General features: G+C 39.0%; 1 protein-coding gene and 1 long non-coding RNA gene across 2 annotated transcripts; both read right to left on the bottom strand.

Annotated features, from left to right (window-relative positions):
• Positions 1-1,967: 1,967 nt before the first annotated feature.
• On the bottom strand, positions 1,968-19,394 carry LOC117531445. Its single transcript, XR_004566626.1, has 3 exons — positions 19,315-19,394; positions 19,024-19,034; positions 1,968-1,978 (listed from the first exon to the last, which is right to left on the bottom strand). It is a non-coding gene; the product is annotated as an uncharacterized LOC117531445 (long non-coding RNA).
• LOC117531444 (serine/threonine-protein kinase LMTK2-like) lies at positions 4,279-8,518 on the bottom strand. The gene is made up of 3 exons (XM_034194552.1): positions 7,925-8,518; positions 7,726-7,819; positions 4,279-4,490 (listed from the first exon to the last, which is right to left on the bottom strand). Exons 1-3 carry the CDS (start codon positions 8,276-8,278, stop codon positions 4,294-4,296), a joined length of 645 nt encoding a protein of 214 aa, XP_034050443.1. The 5' UTR covers positions 8,279-8,518; the 3' UTR covers positions 4,279-4,293.
• Positions 19,395-25,746: the final 6,352 nt, after the last annotated feature.

Below are 25,746 nucleotides of genomic sequence, written 5' to 3'. Positions count from 1 at the left end.
GCTGTCCACTTAACCTGACTGAACTGGAGATGTTTTTTTAAAGAAGAATGGTCCAAAATACCTTCAACCAGAATCCAGACTCTCATTGGAAGCTATAGGAAGCGTTATTTCTGCAAAAGAAGGATCTACTAAATATTGATGTATTATTTTCTGTTGGGGTGCCCAAATTTATGCACCTGCCTAATTCTGTTTAAAGAATTATTGCACACTTTCTGTAAAGCCTATAAACTTCATTTCACTTCTCAAATATCACTGTGTTTGTCTGCTATATGATATATATTAACTGAAATAGCTGATCCAAACAACCAATGATTTATAAAGGAAAATCATGGAAATCATCAGGGGTACCCAAACCTTTGCATATAACTGTACCTAATTTCTGTTGGCCGCTCCTGTTTTGGATTTGCATGTTGATTTGGCACAAGATTTACACTGGATGTCCTTCCTAAGGCAACAACATATATACAGGGAGAACAGGGCAATGCTGACCTTGAACTGAACTTTCATAAATATTTGTAGTCCTGTGGTCTGTGTTGTTGTTTCCCTGTTAACTTTCTTTGCACAGTTGCACATCATTCAGTGTTATATATATAAAATTTATAGATTTTTTTTGTTCGCAGCTGTTAATGGTATGGTAGTAAATGGTAGGCTCATATCAGCTGATATGAGCCTTTCACAAACATATCACTGTCTGTATTATTTTTTTTCTGAATCCTTTTACCAAATAAGCAATGTAGGAAAAAACACTTTTTCTGTTGGAAATGGTGTTATTACACAGGTTGTCCAGCACAGGACAATCGGACAGGATTGTTTACAATGCTGTCAAGTCTGGCTGGGACCCTCATCATCCCTTGTTCGTATTAGCTACAAAACACGGAGCCAAAGCGACCAACTGCCATTTATTTTCAATTAGAGTGGCTGCTAGCTAGGCGGAGCCAAAATAGATGAGAAGTCCATTTTCCGCAAATGCTGAACGATACGGCACAGTGACTGCTGCTTATATCTATAGTTATTTATAATAAAGTTCAAACATCAAGCCTGAATTACCCTTCTTTGTCATTAAGGGTTTGATAATTAAATTTTTACCTCCGCCAACAAAGTTGGGGTTATGTTTTCACCCGTTTCTTTGTTTGTCTATTTGTGAACAGCCTGTAACCCAAAATGTTTTATATATCATTATGGCATTTTTACAGAGGACTCATATCCATGTCCAGGCAAGAACTAATTCAGTTTTCAAGGTCAAAGGACATAGTCAGGAAAAATGTTGGAAAAATCCCTATCCTTTAACATGGAATGAATTTTGAAAACATCATAACTGTCAAAAAAGATTGAATTCCTTTCATATTTATGTAGGATGATATCCTTTATTGGCTGACAAAGTCTAATCCGGATTACAGATTTTGTGGCCATTTAAATTTAACATTGAAAATGCCACTTCATGAATATTTTACATTATATCTTAATCAAATGTGCCCCAGTCACTCTCATATTTGAAAGTGGGGTGCAGACTGGCACTCACTATCACCTGACAAAGTTTGATCTAGATGTGATCCGGATTACAGATTTTGTGGCCATTTAAATTTAACATTGAAAACCCCTCTTCATTAATATTTTACATTATATCTTAAATGTGCCCCAGTCACTCTCATATTTGGAAGTGGGGTGCAGAATGGCACTCACTATCGCCTGACAAAGTTTGATCTAGATCTGATCCGATTACAGATTTTGTGGTCATTTAAATTTAACATTGAAAATCCCACTTCATTAATATTTTACATTATATCTTAATCAAATGTGCCCCAGTCACTCTCATATTTGGAAGTGGGGTGCAGACTGGCACTCACTATCACCTGACAAAGTTTGATCCAGATCTGATCCGGATTACAGATTTTGTGGCCATTTAAATTTAACATTGAAAATCCCACTTCATTAATATTTTACATTATACAGTATCTTAATCAAACATGCCCCAGTCATTCTCATATTTGAAAGTGGGGTGCAGACTGGCACTCACTATCGCCTGACAAAGTTGATCCAGAGCTGATCCGGATTACAGATTTTGTGTCCATTTAAATTTAACATTGAAAAGCCCACTTCATGAATATTTTACATTATATCTTAATCAAACGTGCCCCAATCACTCTTATATTTGAAAGTGGGGTGCAGACTGGCACTCACTATCACCTGACAAAGTTTGATCCGGATCTGATCCAGATTGTGGATTTTGTGGACGTGTGAATTTAATATTGAAAAGCCCATTTGATGTACATTTTGCATTATACCTCAATCAAAAGTGCCTCAGTCACTCTCATTTGTGACAATGAGGTGCAAACTGGCACTCTCAATGAATAGACTAAGTTTGATCCGCATCTGATCAGTATTGCGGATTTAGCTGATATTTGATTTTAACATTGAAAAGCCTTTTTGATCTATATTTTGTATTATTTTAGCTTATGAAAAGCCACTTCTAACAGGACTTCGAAAACATTTTTCCAAGGTAAAAATTTGTGGAATTGGAAGCGAGTGTTGGTGGATGTATATATGGGTATTGTAATTTTTATTAGCCCCTAACAAAATCCATATTGGTCTGGCTCTGCTATTAAATGCCCCTAAATCCTACATATTGAAGCCACCAAAATATCTTTGATTTCTTCGTTAAATGACTATGAATTCTTCGTCTTGTTTATGCTGGCGTCACCCCGTCAGCTGTAACGCTCTCAGAGGCTAATGTGCTTTGCACATCCAGCTGTTGGTGTCCTTGAATGTGTCTCACGCGTGTCAACAGTGAGACAGGTCCGACCAGGTTTTCTCTTCAGGTATCTAATCAACCAAACCTCGCTGATGCTGGCTCTGTGGAAACATTATCTGCTACTTTGAGTTTGTTCAGTTTCTGCTCTCATGGGCCCTTGGGCCGCCACTGTTTATTTAGCCGCGGCCTCTGATAAATTCTGTGCTTTACATACTTCAGTAATGAAGCGGGCAAACACGGCCTCCACAAGCATGTTCTGGGTTCGCGCCCGACACGCTGTACGTGTTCTCTGCTGTGTGCAGAATAACAATCGAATTTTTAAAAAATGAGATTTCAAACTCGTCATAACACCGCTTCAAGGACATCTGGAAAGGCAGTGAGGGTGTTGCGTAACTGTGTGTTTTATCCCGTCACAGCCAACAAATATGTCATGCCAACTGTGTAAATCGAACACAGCGATGTCATCGATGGCGGGGGGGCTTTGAGTCTACTGGACGAGGAGACAAATAAGCCATTAAAAAATGCTGGTTCGTCATAAAACGGTAGAAAGGCAACAGGGGTTTGAGCTGCAGATCAGGAAGGTGAGTCAGTTTTTCCGTTAGGTAACAGGCTGATCGTCTGCATGGACGCCTCATCAGGCCATAGTGACAGCATGAGGCCTGCAGGGGGTGAGGTCAAATAAACATGATATCTCAACAGTACCGTGTATATCATCAATATCAGCAGATGATGTTTTTTCTGAGGGTAAACACTGTAGACATTTTGGTGTTAACTAAAAGTATATGGCCTTAAAAAAAAGAAAAAAGGAAGTACTTCTTTAAGCTTTTAAGGCTTTTAAGATATCAAATCAAAATAACAGAAATTCAGCCTTCTTTAATTAAAAAGTATAATAATAATAAATGAACCTGTGATGCTCTTTAATTTTGAAGAGAACAAATTTCTTCAATGTGACATAAAAAATATAGTGTTTTTATTGTTAAAATCAAGAACACCGAACATTAAAAGTGACACCATCCTAATTTCTTTTACGTCAAGATGTTTAAATTGTCCTCATTTATCTTGGGAGCAGGTTTGAATCAGCAAAAACTGTGAATCTTCATCTGCAAAGTCTCTGTGAGATAGGTTTTCTTTTATCTCATTCTTTGCAATCCCACTTTATGATGTCACATAAGCCTGGCAAAGATAAAAGCCATAATGCTGACTGCCCTGTAGTCTTGTTTGGTGGAGGAGAAAGATTTTTGGACCCAAAGTTCACTCTACTGGTCAGGATGTTTTCCAAAACACAGCCCCTGAATAATAATAATATAGTCATTCATTCATTCGTTCATTTTCTGTCGATGATCCGGGTCTGGGTCGTCACATATTTGCTTGCAAAATGAAACATAAGTAGATATTTTATTTTGTATTGAAACTCTTGAAAAAGACATTTTGGGCACATTTTTATTTCCCAAGATGAATAAATACGAGTAAGTGTTGTTACCATACTGAACCACGAGCTCTGCATCATGCAGCAATCCGAGCCGTGTGTTGACTTTGTTGCAACCTCACGGCTCAAGGTCTGAAGGCGCAACATGAGTGAGGAACAGGCAGGTTTGGGACGAAACAAAACGGTCTGGTCTGGAGCGAGCAGTCCAGCTGTGGCGTGTTGGAGCACGGCTGCAGTTTTGAGACACGGATTGTTTCACATGTTGGTAATGACGGCTCTTCTCTAAGGCAGAGAAGTCGTCCTCCCATTCCAAGCCTGCAGGGAAAAGCAAGCAAACACACAAGGAGTGATGAGGAACTGCCAGTACCCTGGATTTAACAGGATTTACAAACAGTACATTTAGCTAATTAAACTTTGGGGTGTTCCACCCTGATCTTCTTACAGTGTCAGAGGCCTCAGTTTGAAGCATCAAACACAATGTCAGCCAGGTTTAGTTATTATGTGGTCTTTCTGACCTATAAATTCTAGAACAAGATATATCCATTTACTTAATTTTGAGAAAAAAAAAATCATGATTCTTTTGTTGTAAGGAAATAAGTTTATATATTTTAGTAAATTACATTATCACTTTTTAACACATAATAAAAAAAAAAATCCAATGGCTGAAAATGACATTTGTGGTCAAAACTCCATACATGTAAATCCACATTAAAAAAAAAAATAACTTATAGATGTAACTCATTTCATAGGGAAACAGGCACGGCACATATCTTATTTTGAAACCAAACTAACATTTGCGTTTAAACATCAACAGGATGTCTTGTTTTGAGTTATTAATGGCAGGTGTTACACTCTCAATATACAATGTGTTGGTGGTAGTCATTTAATTTTTTTTTTTTTTTTCAAAAATGGCATTTATCTTGCAAAAATCTTAAAATTTAAAAAAAAGAAAAAAATGTAATTCAGATTGTAAATCAGATTCAGTCAGATTGGGAATGACATCAATCAATCAATCAATTTTTTTTTTATATAGCGCCAAATCACAACAAACAGTTGCCCCAAGGCGCTTTATATTGTAAGGCAAGGCCATACAATAATGATGTAAAACCCCAACGGTCAAAACGACCCCCTGTGAGCAAGCACTTGGCTACAGTGGGAAGGAAAAACTCCCTTTTAACAGGAAGAAACCTCCAGCAGAACCAGGCTCAGGGAGGGGCAGTCTTCTGCTGGGACTGGTTGGGGCTGAGGGAGAGAACCAGGAAAAAGATATGCTGTGGAGGGGAGCAGAGATCGATCACTAATGATTAAATGCAGAGTGGTGCATACAGAGCAAAAAGAGAAAGAAACAGTGCATCATGGGAACCCCCCAGCAGTCTACGTCTATAGCAGCATAACTAAGGGATGGTTCAGGGTCACCTGATCCAGCCCTAACTATAAGCTTTAGCAAAAAGGAAAGTTTTAAGCCTAATCTTAAAAGTAGAGAGGGTGTCTGTCTCCCTGATCTGAATTGGGAGCTGGTTCCACAGGAGAGGAGCCTGAAAGCTGAAGGCTCTGCCTCCCATTCTACTCTTACAAACCCTAGGAACTACAAGTAAGCCTGCAGTCTGAGAGCGAAGCGCTCTATTGGGGTGATATGGTACTACGAGGTCCCTAAGATAAGATGGGACCTGATTATTCAAAACCTTATAAGTAAGAAGAAGAATTTTAAATTCTATTCTAGAATTAACAGGAAGCCAATGAAGAGAGGCCAATATGGGTGAGATATGCTCTCTCCTTCTAGTCCCCGTCAGCACTCTAGCTGCAGCATTTTGAATTAACTGAAGGCTTTTTAGGGAACTTTTAGGACAACCTGATAATAATGAATTACAATAGTCCAGCCTAGAGGAAATAAATGCATGAATTAGTTTTTCAGCATCACTCTGAGACAAGACCGTTCTGATTTTAGAGATATTGCGTAAATGCAAAAAAGCAGTCCTACATATTTGTTTAATATGCGCTTTGAATGACATATCCTGATCAAAAATGACTCCAAGATTTCTCACAGTATTACTAGAGGTCAGGGTAATGCCATCCAGAGTAAGGATCTGGTTAGACACCATGTTTCTAAGATTTGTGGGGCCAAGTACAATAACTTCAGTTTTATCTGAGTTTAAAAGCAGGAAATTAGAGGTCATCCATGTCTTTATGTCTGTAAGACAATCCTGCAGTTTAGCTAATTGGTGTGTGTCCTCTGGCTTCATGGATAGCTAAAGCTGGGTATCATCTGCGTAACAATGAAAATTTAAGCAATACCGTCTAATAATACTGCCTAAGGGAAGCATATATAAAGTGAATAAAATTGGTCCTAGCACAGAACCTTGTGGAACTCCATAATTAACTTTAGTCTGTGAAGAAGATTCCCCATTTACATGAACAAATTGTAATCTATTAGACAAATATGATTCAAACCACCGCAGCGCAGTGCCTTTAATACCTATGGCATGCTCTAATCTCTGTAATAAAATTTTATGGTCAACAGTATCAAAAGCAGCACTGAGGTCTAACAGAACAAGCACAGAGATGAGTCCACTGTCCGAGGCCATAAGAAGATCATTTGTAACCTTCACTAATGCTGTTTCTGTACTATGATGAATTCTAAAACCTGACTGAAACTCTTCAAATAGACCATTCCTCTGCAGATGATCAGTTAGCTGTTTTACAACTACCCTTTCAAGAATTTTTGAGAGAAAAGGCACTACTACTGTTCATGTTTACTGGCTACATGAACAGTAGTAGCCAGTAAACCAGTATTGATCAGTATGGCTGGTATTTATATTGTGTATTTATATTTGCAAACTGTTTGCAAACTGCAAACTCTTTTTTACTTTCACTTTTGATACTCTGTGTGCTTCTTACCCTGTGTGCTGCTATACAATGCTACTGGAACCTCAATTTCCCTGAGGGAGTCTTCCCAAGGGATCAGTAAAGTTCTATCTAATCTAATCTAATCTTTGTGTGTTGGGGAGCACAGTGGATTAGTGGTTAGCACTGTTGCCTCACAACAAGAAGGTCATAGGATCGATTCCCACCTGTGGCTTTTCTGTGGGGAGCTCGTATGTTCTCCCCGTGTAGTGTGGGTTCCCTCCAGGTGCTCCGGCTTCCTCTCACATCCAAAGACATGCAGGTTAGGTGGGGTGGAAACTTTAAATTGTCCGTGTGTGCGGGTGTGAATGTGTTTGTTTGTCTATATGTGGCCCTGCAACAGACTGGCGTTCTATTCTGGATGAACCCCGCTGGAAGATGTTTGTCTGTTTCTCAGCTGCACTATATCTTAAATAGTTATGAACAGGGTTGAATGATGTGGAACTGTGGTCACAAAAGAACTGATTTGATTTTGAAGTAGACCTCGTGATTCCTGAGGTGTGAGTTGTGGGTTGATTTGGTCATTTTTAGCTGATACTATGGTGATGCTTCACTTTGTGAAGATGTGTTCCATTAGAGCCTGTAGAAAGTTGGATCTTCCAAATAACTCTTTGGATGGATTTTGATATATAAGTATTGAAATTGTTACCGCTATCTTCAAATGCGACATCCGGCAGGTTGTAAGAACGGTTGCTTGACAAAGATGTGTGTGGCTCTGAGTGGAGCTCCAACGTAGGACTCTCCTGTGGAGGAAAAAGTCACAGACAATGAGTAATAATTGAAATTAAATTTATTTTCATCCCAAAAACCGTTTTAGGAATTAACTCAGTTTGATACGAGAACTTTACCTGATCAAACACGTAGACTGTGACGGCTTCATCAAACAACACACTTTTCCTCTTCTTTATGTTCCTGTCACTCCCCGATGTTGGACCTGAGCAGGTTTGACCAGAGTCCCGAAGACGTTCAGTACAACTGACATCCTCACATTCTTTCACTGAACTGCTGAGCCAGTAGGCCGTGGCGTTTTTGAAGTTGCTGGACACATTATTGTTGGTGCTCGCATGTAAATCGGTTATCTCTCTGGACATCCCGTCATCGTGAGGGTAGCAGATGTTCCCAAAAAGTTTTGGGATGTAATCCTCATGGAAAATCAGGAATACGTTCTGATCCACTGTAATCATTTCTTGATTGGTTGTCATGATGAATCTTTTGTGAGTGCACTGAAACTGTCCCGCATACTTAAGATGATTTAAATGTCATGGTTTAACTGCTCTGAGAAGAAGGTACGTACGAGTATCTCTAGTAGAAGGTGAAATAAATGTTGACTGGTGGATGGGTTGTGTAGGTCCAGACTGCTTCCAGAAGAGGATTGTGGGTGTGATACCTGCGGTCATTGGTCCTCGATGGCTGAGGTGCTGCAACACCTTGACTTTAGATCATGTGACCAAAGGAGAGCCACACCTGCATGGAGCTCTTCACCCCTGCATGATTCACAACAACAGTCTATTAATTTAATGTGTTGATCAGTATGTTAAGAAGTGACAGAAATTATTAAGCCCATAAGAACTCAGGATGGTAATAAATTAGTAAACACCAGCTTTTAACATTGCTTTTCAGAAAACCAATTTGACCTGTCGAAAATATACTCTCAAGTGTTCTTTTAAGGGGCATAAAACTAATAATCTACGAATAATATTGTGCACCAATTAAGAACATTGTGTAAGTAAAAGCAATCATGATGCCTAAAATGTGGACAAATACAAGAAGCGATATACTGCATATAACCAAAATTAAAGAATTGATAGAATGTGTGGCTGGGGCTGTGGCCAAAGTTTTTTTTTGTCTGTACTGCAAATTTGTGACAGCTAACTTGAAACACTGTTTCGAAACCTTTAAAACACCCATGTTTCGAATATTGTTCCACAGTCTGCATGAAGAGGAAGATATCACAGGATGTGGTGCCATCTGATGAACACTGGCACCTGGTGGACATTTCAGGAATGTGCACTAACATCAAACTATGAAATTGAATGGACTGCATTTATATAGTGCTTTTCCACCGGCATCAAATGCTCAAAGCGCTTTACAATAATGCCTCACATTCACCCCGATGTGAGGGTGCTCCCATACTAGGTACTTACTACACATCGGGAGCAACTAGGGGATTAAGGACCTTGCCCAAGGGCCCTTAGTGATTTTCTGGTCAGGCTGGGATTTGAATCGAGGATCCTCTGGTCTCAAGCTAATCACTAGACCATCACCTCCCAAATTCATATAAAATGCTACATCCATGGAGTGTCTGTATGTTGCTTGTTTCATTTAGGCCGCTAATACTCTGTTGGCTTTGACTTTGCTTTGCCAATATACTTTGCCATTACTTGTTGAACACTGACAATTATAATTTTAATTGATTTCAGATGGATGATACTCTGTCTCAACTGAACCACTATGCTGTACCATTTCCTGTTGAAAAATATCACTTACCTTTGACTTTATTTGAATTTTAGTTGTTCAATCTTGTATTAGCTTCAACTTCACTTATCCATTATATTCTGCCATTGAACACACTTTCAGCCCATTATTTTATTTTTAGCTGCTTTGCACTGGGTTAGCTTCAACTTTACTTAGTTGTTCATCACTATACTGTGACTTTAGTTGACATTTTCACCTCTGACTTTAATTTTAGATGTTAATACTCTGTTAGCGTCTCACTTAGCCCACTATATTATCTCACTACCTAATAACATGTTTAGTTACGAATATTTGAATTTAGCTGGCTAATGCACTGTTGACCTCAGCTTCACTGTTGACACGTATAGCTGTGAGTATTTGATTTTTAGCTGGCTAATACTCTGTTAGCTCCAGCTTCACTTAGCCCCTATGGGCTGGAGCGGACTTTACACCAAGCGCCCTCTGGTGGCCATTTTTGGCCAATGAAAATGGTCACTTTTCAGAGGGGTCAGCCTCATCAATAAAGTCAATTTAATGTACAATGGTTCATTTCAGGTCAGCTTGGTGTATAAATCTCATCATTCCAGGCAATGATAGCTATTAGCTGGTTGTTACAAGCAAGTTAGAGACAAAGCAAAATCAGCTGATTTCAATAGACAATCAATGCAGCCCGAGCTTGTTTTCATCGTGCGGCCAGTCGCGGAAGTAACAAATTCTCACCTTGGGATTTCCTACTTTGCTGGAAATGATGTCTCCACTCAAACCTATCCTATCTCACTTACTGACACATTTAGCTATGACTATTTGATTTTTAGCTGGCTAATACTCTCTTAGCTTCAGCTTCACTTAGCCCATTGTACTATCTCACTATTGACGCATTTAGCGATGTCTATTTGATTTTTAGCTGACTAATACTCTGTTAGCTTCAGCTTCACTTAGCCCCTATACTATCACACAACCTATTGACATGTTTAGCTGTGACTATTTGATTTTTAGCTGGCTAATACTCTGTTAGCTTCAGCTTCACTGTTAACACAATAGCTATGGTTGCCACCAGTACCTTAAAATACAGAATTGTCCTTTATTTTACAATTAATTGTTGCATCCCGTATTGAATCAATATGGCACGTAAATTGTTCTGTATTTTCATAAATGTCCCTCACACACTCATCAAAACTCAATAATGAACGAAGATAAAACACAGGAAATATAAAGGGCAGCCAATGTCATCTCTGTACCTCGCGCTGGGTCCTTGCTACAGGCCCCGACGCGAGGTACGGCGGCTAGACCTCAGACTTTCATGTCTGCATCTCCTTTTGCCCACTTTTGTGGTTGGCATGTCTACACTCGAAACTCCACCACATCCAAAGAAGCAAAAACGTTTGCAAATATACAGACGTGAGTGGAAAGAGTTGAACCCCTGGCTTGACAGCGGTAGTGGCAGTGGGTACAAGGCAAACTGTAGGCAAACAAGTTTTTTTTTTTTTATTTCCTCAAAAAGTAAAAATGTTGATCCTCACTTTAAAGATTAAAATTATTGGTCTGTTTTCTTTAATATTTGTTTATTATTGCACACTTCAGTGCCTGCACAGTTTATAATTAACAGTTTTTGAGTTAATAAAGCATTTAAAACTTTAATGACTAAATACTTTTTTTAATTAAATATATCACTTCTTGGGTGGTGGTAGTGGCTCTGAGGAGTAGAGGTGGGTGGATCGATCCTAATATCGATAATATTGATAACAACGCTGGTATTGATATTGAACGATCCTCGTGTAAAAAGATCAATACTCAAGATTTTTGTCTCTCTCACATGCACTGACTGCTGCGCACGCAGATTCATCAGAGTCTGCTCTCTGTCTGTAAGAGCAGCGCTGTGCTGTGTCACACAACATGGAGCAGTGCACCCTTGTATTGTGGTTTGTCAGCCATCTACCTTAGGAGATTTTGTTTTAAGTTGTGTAGAGTGATATTTTTTTAAACAAAAATGTTGATTGTGATAATAAAGTATTCTGTTGTCACGTACAATGTTTGGCAAAATTCTATCCTAGGTCTTTTGGATCCTTTGGATCTATGAAGCTTAAATATGAGGGTGATTCTTTAACTACAGGCACTATTGGCCTTGTAAATGTAATTTCCACCACACCATTGCCTTACAATATAAAGCGCCTTGGGGCAACTGTTTGTTGTGATTTGGCGCTATATACATGTGCTCTGATGTCACTGTTTATCTCCATAGAAACTACCCAAACAATCTTTCATACAAACTGTTTAAAGGGACATTACAGTGTTGTGGTGGAAATTACGGCAATAGTGTGGGACAACTACATTTTGTTTAAAAAAAATCACAACAGTTGTATGACATTGAATACCCCAATTATGTTTTGATTATTTTATATTTTATTCAGAGATATTTTAAAACATTAGAAAAAACGTTTCTTTACCATTCATTTTTATCATTGAAGATCAAAAGTCTGGGTGTGGGACAAGCACAAAACGGCAATATTTGCATATAATGATGCTGAAAAAAGGTGAAAAAGTCATCATAGACTACTAGAACAAATTTCTTAACACACTTTCATTGTAAAGATAACTATAAAAGTGTGAAATTTCCCCTTTTTTTTGTTTTTCATACAATATGATCAAAGGACATAAGTGCCCGTAGTCTAAGAATCACCCATGAAAAAGTATCCGTATCGGTATCGATATCGGCGATACTGGCCCTGTATTTATTTGGTATTGGATCAATACCAAAATTCACGGTATCGCCCACCTCCAGTGTTGTATAAAGTACCGGAAAATCACACTTAAGTAAAAGTATAGATACCTATTAAAAAATGACTTTGGTAGAAGTTTAAGTCACTGATTGAAATGCTACTCAAGTAAAAGTCTTAAAGTATCTAGTATTTATTGTACTTAAGTATGACAAGTAATGTACAACTAAATGTACTCAAGTATTGAAAGTAAAAGTACAAGTAAATGTTAATAAAAATGGACTGATTTTTATATATATATATATATATATATATATACTCAACAAAAATATAAACGCAACACTTTTGGTTTTGCTCCCATTTTGTATGAGATGAACTCAAAGATCTAAAACTTTTTCCACATACACAATATCACCATATCCCTCAAATATTGTTCACAAACCAGTCTAAATCTGTGATAGTGAGCACTTCTCCTTTGCTGAGATAATCCATCCCACCTCACAGGTGTGCCATATCAAGATGCTGATTAGACACCATGATTAGTGCACAGGTGTGCCTTAGACTGCCCACAATAAAAGGCCACTCTGAAAGGCGCAGTTTTGTTTTATTGGGGGGGGGGGATACCAGTCAGTATCTGGTGTGACCACCATTTGCCTCATGCACTGCAACACATCTCCTTCGCATAGAGTTGATCAGGTTGTCAATTGTGGCCTGTGGAATGTTGGTCCACTCCTCTTCAATGGCTGTGCGAAGTTGTGACGACGAACTGGAGTCAGGTCGAGACCCCGATGAGGACGACGAGCATGCAGATGAGCTTCCCTGAGACGGTTTCTGACAGTTTGTGCAGAAATTCTTTGGTTATGCAAACCGATTGTTTCAGCAGCTGTCTGAGTGGCTGGTCTCAGACGATCTCGGAGGTGAACATGCTGGATGTGGAGGTCCTGGGCTGGTGTGGTTACACGTGGTCTGCGGTTGTGAGGCTGGTTGGATGTACTGCCAAATTCTCTGAAACGCCTTTGGAGACGGCTTATGGTAGAGAAATGAACATTCAATACACGAGCAACAGCTCTGGTTGACATTCCTGCTGTCAGCATGCCAATTGCACGCTCCCTCAAATCTTGCGACATCTGTGGCATTGTGCTGTGTGATAAAACTGCACCTTTCAGAGTGGCCTTTTATTGTGGGCAGTCTAAGGCACACCTGTGCACTAATCATGGTGTCTAATCAGCATCTTGATATGGCACACCTGTGAGGTGGGATGGATTATCTCAGCAAAGGAGAAGTGCTCACTATCACAGATTTAGACTGGTTTGTGAACAATATTTGAGGGAAATGGTGATATTGTGTATGTGGAAAAAGTTTTAGATCTTTGAGTTCATCTCATACAAAATGGGAGCAAAACCAAAAGTGTTGCGTTTATATTTTTGTTGAGTGTATAAAGTTTATCAAGGCTTGTAAATGTAGTATTAGTCAAAATACTGAAAATTGTGCACATCACACAAAAACACTTCAGAAACAAGGTTTCAAAACCTAAATAAGAGTAGGATACTCACTAGGTGTTCACAGGAAACAGTTATTTATTTCTATAAGTATTTATTTATTTTCATTGTTACATGGTTTTATCTTTTCTGTTGTGTTTTGTTTCATTAGGTTCTTTTTGTCTCTCTAAAATTGTATTGTAACATTATTAGTCTATTATTATTGACTATTATTGTCTATTATGTAGACTATTATTGTTGTTGCTATAATATATGAATACAAATAAATTTACAAAATTACAATTTTACTCTTTTACGACAATGAACGCTGAGCCATTAATTATACAGAAAACAAATCAACACAAACGTGCTGATGCGAACAGCTTAATGCTAACTTTAACATTGGAAACGCCACAGACATGCTAACGTGTTAGCATCGGTCCCGTTTTTAAGTTATAAAATACATCTATCAACTGTTTCAGAAGACCATAACAGGTCGGTTTAACATAAAAATATTAAATATTACTCATAGACATATGCTCTTCAGGGTTTTAGCGGGAAAGAATTAGGATAAAGCGAAATAAAATCCACGAATCGTAGATCGAAGCATTGCTTCGACCTGCGAATCACTGCTTTGATTGGTTCAAGGTTCAAAGCAAAGCTGCACTGCAGAAAAGTTGATTACAGACCCGCAGTGGGTCTGTAATCAATGCAGAGAAATGATCATTTTCCTGACAAACACCCCCCAAGTACACAACTACAAAAAACCCTATCGGACATGCCTCATGACAAATCGGCCTGACTTTGTTGCAGTCACTAGTAATCAGTGGTGTCTCTGGGTGAAAACACGACTTTTTTCGTGTGTGTGTGTTTTTTGTAACGAGTAATGGCATTGCGCATAGAAAATGTATCGGAGTAGAAGTATGCAATTAAGGTCGGAAATGTAGTGAAGTAAAAGTGAAAGTAAGCTGAATTTCAAAAACTCAAGTCAAGTATTTTTACTTTGTTACTATACAACACTGCCCACCTCTACTGAGGAGCAGTGGTGGGCATCTTTTATTTTCATTTCTGAAAGATGGCAACCCTACGTATAGCTATGACTATTTGCTTGTTAGCTGGCTAATACTGTTAGCCGCTATGCTATCTCACTACATGTTTAGCTTTGGCTTCTCTTTGCTACCGCTAGGACAGTATTAGCCCTGACTTTATTTAACTTTAGCTGGTGAACACTGTTCGCTTCAACTTCACTTAATCACTATACTGTTCATTTATGTTACTGTTGTTAGAAACTTTATTTAGCAATTGGATCGTTATATTTAACTGGCATGCTAAAAGCATGCATGAACTTGCATGACATTGATTTCATTTGTGTGTCAACCACTAAACACTGAATTTGGTGATTAATTTAGTCCTTCTAAACATGGTTTTGTCTCATAAACAGGAATTCTCCAGAGCATAATTCCATGTCTAAGACCTGCCATGTCTTTTTTATTATTCCGCTGGTCACGTTAATAGGTCATTGTGCACAAACAACACTTGAGTCTGTCAACAACAGGATGTACTAAAACAGATTTGTCAGTCTTTGTCCATTCGATGTAATCGTGTATACTTGCACACAAACACAGACTTTGTTTGGCCTCTCTCTCCTGAGCCTGAATAAATATCAAGGAGCGGTGACAAAGACGCAATAGGAAACTTTTGATGCTCTGCAGTCGCCAGGCAACAGCTGTGTGAGTGACTAAGGGAAGGAAGAGGACAGCTGACTCACAGATGCTGTGACGTAAAAGCGCAACGGTCTCACTGAGACAAAAAAAAAAAGAAAAAAAATGAGGCCTGTGATCTGACCCGCTTTAAGATAAATAAACAACAGGTGGAGCAGTGAAGGACCAAAATAGATTTTAAAGGGGTCATATTGTGCATAATCCATTTGAATGCACATTTTACAAAAAATGTGATTGCAACTTCACGATAAACATCCTCCAAGTGCATGTAGAAACAGCCCTGCTATAGCCAAAAATTAGGCCTGAAACGGCTCATTTTAGACTTCTGTGACGTATGTCACAGAAGGTCATATCTGAGCTACTGCTTGTTCATTTTTGAGACCTTTTAGGATGCAGCACCTCTGTGTTTATGAAGTATTTGTATCGGCAGGGGTGCACATAACTGGTACTCGTGTTTGCACGTGTTAAACATCATTGATGCACTTTTCCTACAATCTGTCATTGCTTTCCTCTTATGAAGCGCTTCTTCCCTTGCGTTTTCTGCTGCACATCATTTATTTTTAGCACGCACAAGCACCATGAGCACCAGTTTTGTGCATGCCTGTGTATAGGAAGATCAGCATGCTTGCAAAATGCGAGAACTTGTGGTCTTGACATGAAAACTTGTCGAACAAAAGTCTGAAATTGTGTTTAAATTTTCACGCGTGTGGTATTTACAAAAGGCAATCTGAATTTGAAATTACAGTTTAACAAAAGTGAATATTTTGTATTTATACAAAATATATTGATTTTATGTTAAGTGAAAATGCAACATATTTACCTTTATGTTTTTGGCTACAAACTCTGTCTGTTTTTAAGACACCTTTACACTGAAAAAAACAAAGTGAAAACCCGATTAACTTGCTCCAGTTGAGAACACACAAATGAATTATGTTGGTTCAAATGTCAAATGTTGGTGTATTTGGATCAACTCAGTACATTTGAGTGTTACCAACTAAAGCATTTTATTAAGTTGGTGCAACAATTCTCTTTTTTCAGTGTGACACTGCATTAGCGTGCAAAAAATAAAGATAATATATCCCCTTTAAAAGATTCTTTAGCTTAAAACCATGTTATTCCCAGAAAGGAACAAATGTAGAAAACCTTCATATTCATTAGATGGTGGAAATCGATTGCAGTGGCGACAAGCAAAGTGATACCATTAAATGTTCCACTTGCTAATGCATCTTCTTATAGAATCGTGATGAAAATCATCAGTGTAGCTCCGCCCCTGGATTATTTCAGCTCTGCAGAAGGAAAAAAAAAAGGCGAGGAAAATGATTATCATCTAAGTGTTGCTTCAGCATTTTGCTACATCATGATGCTGCAAACCATGTTACCAAAGGCAATACTTCTACGCAGTCATCGTGCACGTCGCTTTTCTTACCGAGCAGCTTGTCAGCTCCAGTCGTTCCTCTGGATAACTGAACAGATGCACAGGGGAAAAAAAGCAGAAAGGGATAGAGCCAGAATAAGGAGAGCAAAGCACAGATGAGAGAGGGAACGGATGTGAGGACAGAGAAAGGGCAAAGAGCTCACATGCACAGTCCATCCCTGAGGACCGCTGGCCTCTGTGCACCACAAACAACATGACTGACACAGGAACAGCACATGTTAGTTAGTACACAGCAATCCTGCAGGATTCTTACACACATACAGTATATTTTAATGCCAGTGTGAATTTCACAGTCTTGTTTTTGAGTTGCAGCTTCACGGTGAACATTAGCGCCTTCAGGAGGTTTACAGTGGAATAGCAAAATAGGGAACTGCAGGACTCTTTGATTCCAGATTGCAGAGGTAAAATTTCACTCCAAAAACAGAATAAATCTCAATCTAGAAGGGCATTCAGAGAGTACATACCTCCACCAAACAGCCCTCTGTTTACACCATCGCCCTTTACCTCTTTGTCATTGGAATAGTTTATCATTTGATCTGTTCTCTTTGATCCTGATTGGTAACCTTTTTTTATTATTATTGCTGACCTATAATCCTGATCCTAATTTTTGTTCTTGATCACTCATTATTCATTGCTGATCTTTGATCGTGATCACCAAGCTTTGATCCTGACCTCTGATCCCAATTGTTCATCTGTGATCCTGATCCTGACTGCTGACCTGTGATCCTGATCTTTGTTCCTAATCTGTCATTGTTTGTTGATCCTGATTGCTTATGTGTGATCCTGAACCTTTATCCTGATGTGTGTCCTTTGATCCCTGTCACCAGTTGCTGATCCTGATCTTTGCTCCTGAGCACTCGTGTCTGATTGCTGACCTTGATCTCTGATTGTGATTGCTGATATTTGAAGTTTGAATCTTGTAAAAGTGGTCACAGTCTTGGTTTGATTCTGTAATAAGAGTCAAAGGAATCAGGATTGACAAACAAATTTTAGAGAAAAAAGGATCGAAGAACAAATCTCAGCGATCAAAGATCTGATCAGCTCATATCTAGTTATTGTCAGTTATTGTTATTGTATTGTAGTTATTTCTAACTGCTCACATTTATATACGGTAACCGTCAGACCGAAAGGATCAGTAAGAAAAGAAATTATAAAATATCAAGGATCACTGGCAGGATCCACCCCTTGATCTGGATCAAAAAAGTTGAGATGTAAATCAAGGCTATCAAAGCTCAAAGACTATGGATCAAAGTCTGGATCCACACCTTCATCAGGATCGGGATCAGAGGTCAGATCAAAGCTTGGTGATCAGGATCAAAGATCAGCAATGAATGATGAGTGATCAAGAACAAAAATTAGGATCAGGATTATAGGTCAGCAATAATAATAATAATGAAAAAGGTTACCAATCAGGATCAAAGGTCAACAATCTGGATTTAATAATTAAGGCTGATTGACTGATGTGTCGGTCTCGATAGTTAATCAGTTATTGTGACCCAGAGTCAGTCACTTACATTTACTCATTACTTACTCATTGTTTTTAACCACTTACTCACATCCAAACAGTTAGTACTTCACTAAATGACTTTCACTTAGTTTCTCTTATAGTTCCTTCAGTTTTTATTACTTTGAACATTCTGTGTTCAACGCACCAAGGATCAGTTAGTTACTCTTGCTTATCTTTCATTTTGAGATTCCAGATGTTTGAGTCGTCCCTCAGGCAACAAAATCACTGATGCTGGAGTTTTGCTTTCCACACCCTGACAGCATCAGGATGTTGTTTCCGGGAGGCAACAGCCACACCTCTGACTCCTCAGAGAGGAGTGACAAATGAGATGGATGGATGAGGTTGTTTTTCCTCTTCACGTAACCCTGATTGGATTCCCGTCTCCCCTCCTTTTGACACAGCAGCATGTTGCCCAGTGACCTGCACCCAGCTCAGCCGGGGCAGCGTGACGGTTTTACAATAAAGTGTTTCAGTCATCGGCTCTTTTTTTCTACTGGCTGTAGCAGTACATGTGAGGATGTGACCCTGAGCTGAAAGCCACCTCGCTCAGCTTTTTACGTACATTCTGTTTCACATGTGAGCAGGGATTGATCTGACCTGCCTGAGTTATTCATAATCTGATATGTCAGATAAATGACGACAATGATTTCTTCCTTTCTTCCTGTCGTGGTGGGAGTTAATGCAGCCTTGTTAAGGAAATGTTGCAGGGGCGTAGACAGTGTTTTGTATGCCAAGGGGGGGGGGGGCATTCAGGGGCAACATTTTAAACATAAATGTAAGTTCAGTATTATTTAAAATCTTCATATTATACACCTGATGATGAGGATGATGATGATGAAAACTTTTTATATGATTTGCATTCAACCCGCCAAATGAAATACAATTACATATATACATACATACACATATTCAACAAAAAACATTTCAACAAGGGATGACGCTAATCAAAAAGGTATAGGCTGAAGCTCATGCTTATCATGCCTAACCTTTTTACAAAAACAAATTCAACAAGGTAATATGAAATATAAGAGCAAAAAAGAAAAAACCTGAAGCACTTTAGAAAAAATAATATATAAATAAATACAATTTCATAATAATAATACAACCAAAAGTTACATTAATTACATTATCATTCTTCATACTTGATTTATATATTTTTGTAATATTTTAGTTTTAAAACATGTTTTTAAATAATGAAAATGAAGTACACCTTTTTAATTCATTGTCACAGCTATTCCATAAATGAACACCTCTTACAGAAACACATCTTTGCTTTATATTTGTTCGTATCTTAGTTTTTTGTAAATACTTGTTCCCTTCAAATCATATCGACTCTCTCTGATTTTAAACAGCTTCTGAATATTGCGGCAAAGTAAATGATTGGCTACTTTATACATTATCTGTGCCATTTTAAATTCCACTAAATCATAAAATGTGAGGGCATTACTGTCAATAAACAAAGCATTAATTGATTCCCTGTAATTTGATGCATTAATAATTCTTATAGCTTTTTTTGCATCCTAAAAATAGGAAGAGTGTTACTTTTATATGTATTACGTATATGTATATGTATCACCTTACAGCAGATGTTACATTTTTTTTCATATAAATTTCATGCATATTTTTACAAATACGGTATGTTTTTGTCACTGTTCCTTTAAATGGAAAGGAGCCACTGCCACATCTTTTCTGCTATGAGAAAGCATCTCTCTTTCTTTCTGTTTCTCTCCCACACAGCATATGACTGTGGTACAGATCAAGCCAACAGGAGTCCCGAGAGCCTCAAAAGAACTGTTTCCGGTCTAAATTGAGCATATAGCAGAATTTCTTCTTAGAAATGTCTCACAAATAACTGCAACCTGTATTAATCTTTTTTTTTTTTTTGCAGGTTTTTCTCTGTTACAGAATTCAATAAAATTGTACATTGCAACTTTTGCAAAGTACACCTTGTGACTTGGCGGAAAAATGATTCTGCGCTCATCGGGAAACATTGGAGTGGCTTTGCAAGGCAAACACAGTCCGGTTTATAAGTATTTGGACAGTGATACCATTTTTGTACAACTGCAAATTAGAAAAAGTTGTGATGATATGGACAATGCAGATTTTGGAAATTGCAATGATTCTTACATTTACTTCAGTTTCAAAAACATAATTTTAGTACGATCCCAAGGTATTCCATATTATGTGTGGTAAACTTCATTCCATTAGTTTAAGTGCGTCCATTCCTGCATTTCAGGCCTGCAACATATTCCACAAAAAGTTGGGTAACTAAAGCATTTACCACTTTGTAATGGTGCCATTCCATCTCGCAACACTTAAATGAGTTTTGGCATTGAGAACACCAATCAATGAAGCCTTTCAGGTGTTATTTTGTCCCTCATCCATGCAGCGGAGAAGGTGATCGACTGCAGTCTGCCATCCCTACAGGACCTGTATGCCTCCAGGGCCCTGAGGTGAGCAAGGAAGATTGTGGTCAATCCCTCCCACCCAGGTCACAAACTTTCTGTCACCCTCCCCTCTGGCAAGACACTGTGATCCAACAGGACCAAAATCTCAAGACACAAAAACAGCTTCTTTCCATCCACAACAAAACAAATCTTTGACCCTCAAGCGACCAAGTTATTTTACCACAAAGTACAGATTGATCATCCCTGCACTGAAAGGTACTGTACATCTGTACTCCAATCACCTGCTTTTGCACAGTCCCATTCCACTACGTTATATTTATTTAACAGTGACTTTATTTATTATTATTATTTAACAGTCAAATATTGCCTATTTGACTCTTTTACTTCTTACAGAAGTGTTTTTTCTTTTCTTTTTCCTCATTGTTTATGGACAAATAACACCAGATCAAATGCCTTGTATGTGCAAACTTACTTAATAAAATCACAATAAAATCGATTCTGATTCTAATTGTGGTTCTGATTCTGATTCCTCCTGCAAATGTGTGCAACAGCAATGGGTGACTGTTGTTGCATGTTTTGTTTTAAAATTCTCCACACATTCTCTACTGTGGACAGGTCAGGACAACAGGCAGGCCAGTCTAACACCCGTACCCTCTTCCTCTGCAGCCATGACTCTGTAAAGTGTGCAGAATGTGGTTTTGCATGTGTACTGTTTACTGCACAGTAAGACAAGTCTAAAAATTAGGGTTTTTTTCCAGTTTCAAAGCTGCCCCAACTTTTTCTGATTTGAAGTATAAATAACTCTCGACCTTTCACCTCCAATGAACTTACTTCCTATAACCACGTCTTGAAGGCAGATCTTGTTTTGACTCGACAGTGAGCAAGATAGCGCACAGCTGTCTCCTGCCGTGTCCCACAACGCACTGCAGCACACACAGAAACCTGACTTGAGCTTGCCCTGCGGTATAGAAAGTGACAACACGTGTACACACTTAGGTGGCATTTCGGCATCAGTTTTGCATTAATTGGTTTGAGCCGTGCTCTTTTGATGGAGCTGTAGCCCTCAGGCTGAAGAACTGCGTGAATGACTATCCTTTTACACTGCAGGCGCAGAATCATCACATCCAGCCGTCAGACGGCAAGTGACACCCAGCAATCCGTGCGTGGAGGGTAACTGGAGATCACCGGGCTTATTCTGAGCATGTGAAGTACACCAGACGTAAGGCCCCAGGGGGCAACATATGGAACTGCAGTCGGTGAAGTCTCTGTCCAACGCCAGGGGAAGGACGCAATGCACTGTGGGTAACGTGAAAATGGAGCATCCTGTCGGGGATGCCGTCTGCAGACTTTATTTGGACACACAGAAGGGTCTGACGGCTGAAGACGGGCGGCAGGCGGTTTGGACAAAGAGGGAGTGCAATCTGACACTAAAATAACACTGTATGGACTAAACCCAGTTTGCTTGTTTACTCAAGGTGTGGGGTTTAAAGTCTGGAAACTTTATGTATGTTAAGAATGCCGGCAGACATTTATGGGGCTGTTTGCATTGAAAGTGATATCAGCCAAATACTGCGCATCTGTCGACAGGCCGCCTGCTGGCTGCCAAGGGCCACGCCATATTGGGATAAGTGTGAGTAGCGGGTGGGAAAATGTGAGGCAGAAAAGGGGGCAGAAAGCTGTGTGAGGAAGGTGGGTCTGTGTTGGTCGGGGATTTGGCTGGTGGAGGAAGGGCGATTGTGTCTTTACTTATTTGCTCTTAGAATACGAGAGCCGTTTATTGAGCTGTAATTCACCACAGAGTGTCCGCGTAATATCAGAGGGAGATGTAAACTCACCCTCAAGCAGACTCAGACTCTGCAGAGCGGGACGCACCTGAGACGAAATAGATGAAAACGTTCATCGCCATCATAGGTCGAGCTGTAGAAGAACCCATGGGATTAGATCGGGTGCGATTCTGGCATCTCTGGCTTAATATAGGTGCTTCCTTGTCTGAAACTGTAGCCACAAAGGCACTCGTACAAGTGCACACCTCTGCACTAGATTAGATTAGATTATCTTAGATTGAATTTTATTAATCCCTTGGTAAGACTCCCTGAGGTAAATTGAGGTTGCAGCAGCATTGCATAGCAGCACACAGAGTATCAAAAGTGAAAGTAAAAAATAAATTGCAAATATACGTAAATATAAATACCAGACATACTGATCAATACTGGTTCAGGGGCTACTACTGTTCCTCTCATTCCCATCCCCTGTCTTCCTGTTAACCCTCCTCCCCCTGAGTGAGGAGTTGTACAGTCTGACAGCCTGAGGGACAAAGGAGTTTCTCAGTCTGTTGGTCCTGTACTTGGGAAGGAGCAGTCTGTGGCTGAAGAGGCTCCTCTGGTTGCTGATGACGGTGTGCAGAGGGTGACTGGCATCGTCCATAACGTCCAGCAGTTTGTCCATTTTTCTCTTCTCTGCAACCGTCACCAGAGCCAAGTTGTGATCAAACAAACAAAAATTCAAATATTTCTCAGATTTTCTACAGAATCCTTTTCAGGCCTTTTAAAACAAGCCTAGTTGGAGAGCCAAGGTCCAAAAGTATATGTTGATCTTTGAGTTACATGAGTACAATTACATCACAATTAAATAAAATAGAAATATACGTTTTGAAAAATGATCCTAAATCTAAAATAAAATTCCATTGGGCATCCCTATAGGATGTTATGTAGGCAAAACAAAGGTATGTTTTCTGTTGATCTGATGTGTTGAATTTCATCAAATTTTAACAGAATTGTCATTGTTATATACTCTCTTAGTTTGGTGATTTACAAGATAATAGCACATTGTTTTTCAGTTATAATGTTAAGAATCTAGAGAAGCATGACTTATCTTTCTTGGTGGCTAGCTAGCTAGCTTTCTAGCATTTTATAGCCTAGATACCTAGGATAGGCACTTACAGATGATCTCTGATGCCATTTATAGGTTTCGGGATATCACGTACATATTTATCATTTTAAACTACTTTTTTGGAAATTTTTTAAAATCAAATTTAGCTTTTGCCTTTTAAAAATGGTGGTGAAAATTTTGCAGGACATTTTAATTTTTTGTGGGGGGTGGGGTGGTGTACACTTAATTCATGTCAAAATTATGACAAAATGAAATAAAAAAAAATTTAATTTAAGCAAATAAATTGACATTCATCTATGATGCTATTATTTAATTATTACATACTGCATATGTTTAAGTGAAATACAATTGAAAATGTCTGCTGCTTTTCATGTTTTCTCTTTCTTTGATTTGCATTCAATTGGGCATGAAAAATGTTATATACAGGTGAGCCTTTAAGAATTTTCTGAAAATGTGAGACTGTATTTCTTTAAAGGAAAGACTCTGGTGATATGGACGAGTTACCTCTGTCGATTTGTTCCCAAAAAGGTCGCATAAGGTAGCGTGTCTCAAAGAGCTGTTGCTGGATTTTGAATTTTGTTTTATTTTATGTTACGTATTTTGTTGTGGAGAGATGTCGACAGTAATCTGGTCTGCCTCAGAAAAATGTTGTTTTACCTCTTTAACTTTGCAAATCTGTTTTCTCTTTTATCTACTTATTTAAAAATCTGAGCCTATGATGTCACAAAGAGCTACATTTGGCTAGCAGGAATCTGACTCTTCTTGATGATGGAAGTAATAACTGCAGGAATGCTCTTCAAGTCTTTTGGGTCATTGCAGCATCTTCCCACTAGGCGGCAGTAGAGTGTAGCAGTCTTTCTTAGGCGGGGTTTAAAAACATTAAAGAAAGAAAGCCTGTTTCTTTGATCTCATGTGATCGGTAGATACAGTCAACAAAGCAAATTATCTACCTGGAAAAAGTCCAGTTGGACATTTACACAGTTTTACAAATTATAAACAAGCCTGCGCTTGTGTGTCACTTGATGAGGATTCATTTAGGAGCTTGAGATTGCAACTGTGTACAAAACACATCATCACATCCTTGTAATCAAACCTCCGCTAAGGGAGCTGCTAAGTGGCTCGAAATAACATTTCAGCGGCAATGGAGAATCTGCGCGAAATGTCATGTTGCCTGAGAAAAGTGTTGAAAAGCTAACAATCGCGCATAACCACGACCTCTGACCTGCACATTGAAATAGACCCAGTGGCACTGAAAGGGGGTGGGGGTGGTGGGGGGAGCCCCTCTGGCGGAACTCTTCGACACGTTTAAAGTGTTTATTGGACAGCCGGGCTTGACCGCCTGTTGACAGAGCTCTCATTTACATGCACACACAAGCGCGCTTGGATAAGCACAGATCTGTTTCAGCGGCTAATCTTAAATGTGATGAGGTTTGGAATCGGCCGGCGGGTACATTGCAACACCTCGCACTGGAGGACACGGGTTTGTTTCTCTGAGACCCCGTTATACGGGAAGTCCAAATGGCTCCACTTTTGGTAAACTGTTTGTCAGCGGATTGGCATTATTTATATATATATATATATATATATACTCAACAAAAATATAAACGCAACACTTTTGGTTTTGCTCCCATTCTGTATGAGATGAACTCAAAGATCTAAAACTTTTTCCACATACACAATATCACCATTTCCCTCAAATATTGTTCACAAATCAGTCTAAATTTGTGATAGTGAGCACTTCTCCTTTGCTGAGATAATCCATCCCACCTCACAGGTGTGCCATATCAAGATGCTGATTAGACACCATGATTAGTGCACAGGTGTGCCTTAGACTGCCCACAATAAAAGGCCACTCTGAAAGGTGCAGTTTTATCACGCAGCACAATGCCACAGATGTCGCACGATTTGAGGGAGCGTGCAATTGGCATGCTGACAGCAGGAATGTCAATCAGAGCTGTTGCTCGTGTATTGAATGTTCATTTCTCTACCATAAGCCGTCTCCAAAGGCGTTTCAGAGAATTTGGCAGTTCATCCAACCAGCCTCACAACCGCAGACCACGTGTA

Source organism: Thalassophryne amazonica, chromosome 18 (assembly GCF_902500255.1).
Source record: "Thalassophryne amazonica chromosome 18, fThaAma1.1, whole genome shotgun sequence".
Taxonomy (NCBI): Eukaryota; Metazoa; Chordata; class Actinopteri; order Batrachoidiformes; family Batrachoididae; genus Thalassophryne; species Thalassophryne amazonica.
The sequence above is the reverse complement of the archived record's forward strand: the minus strand, read 5'-3'. Positions and strand labels throughout refer to the sequence as shown.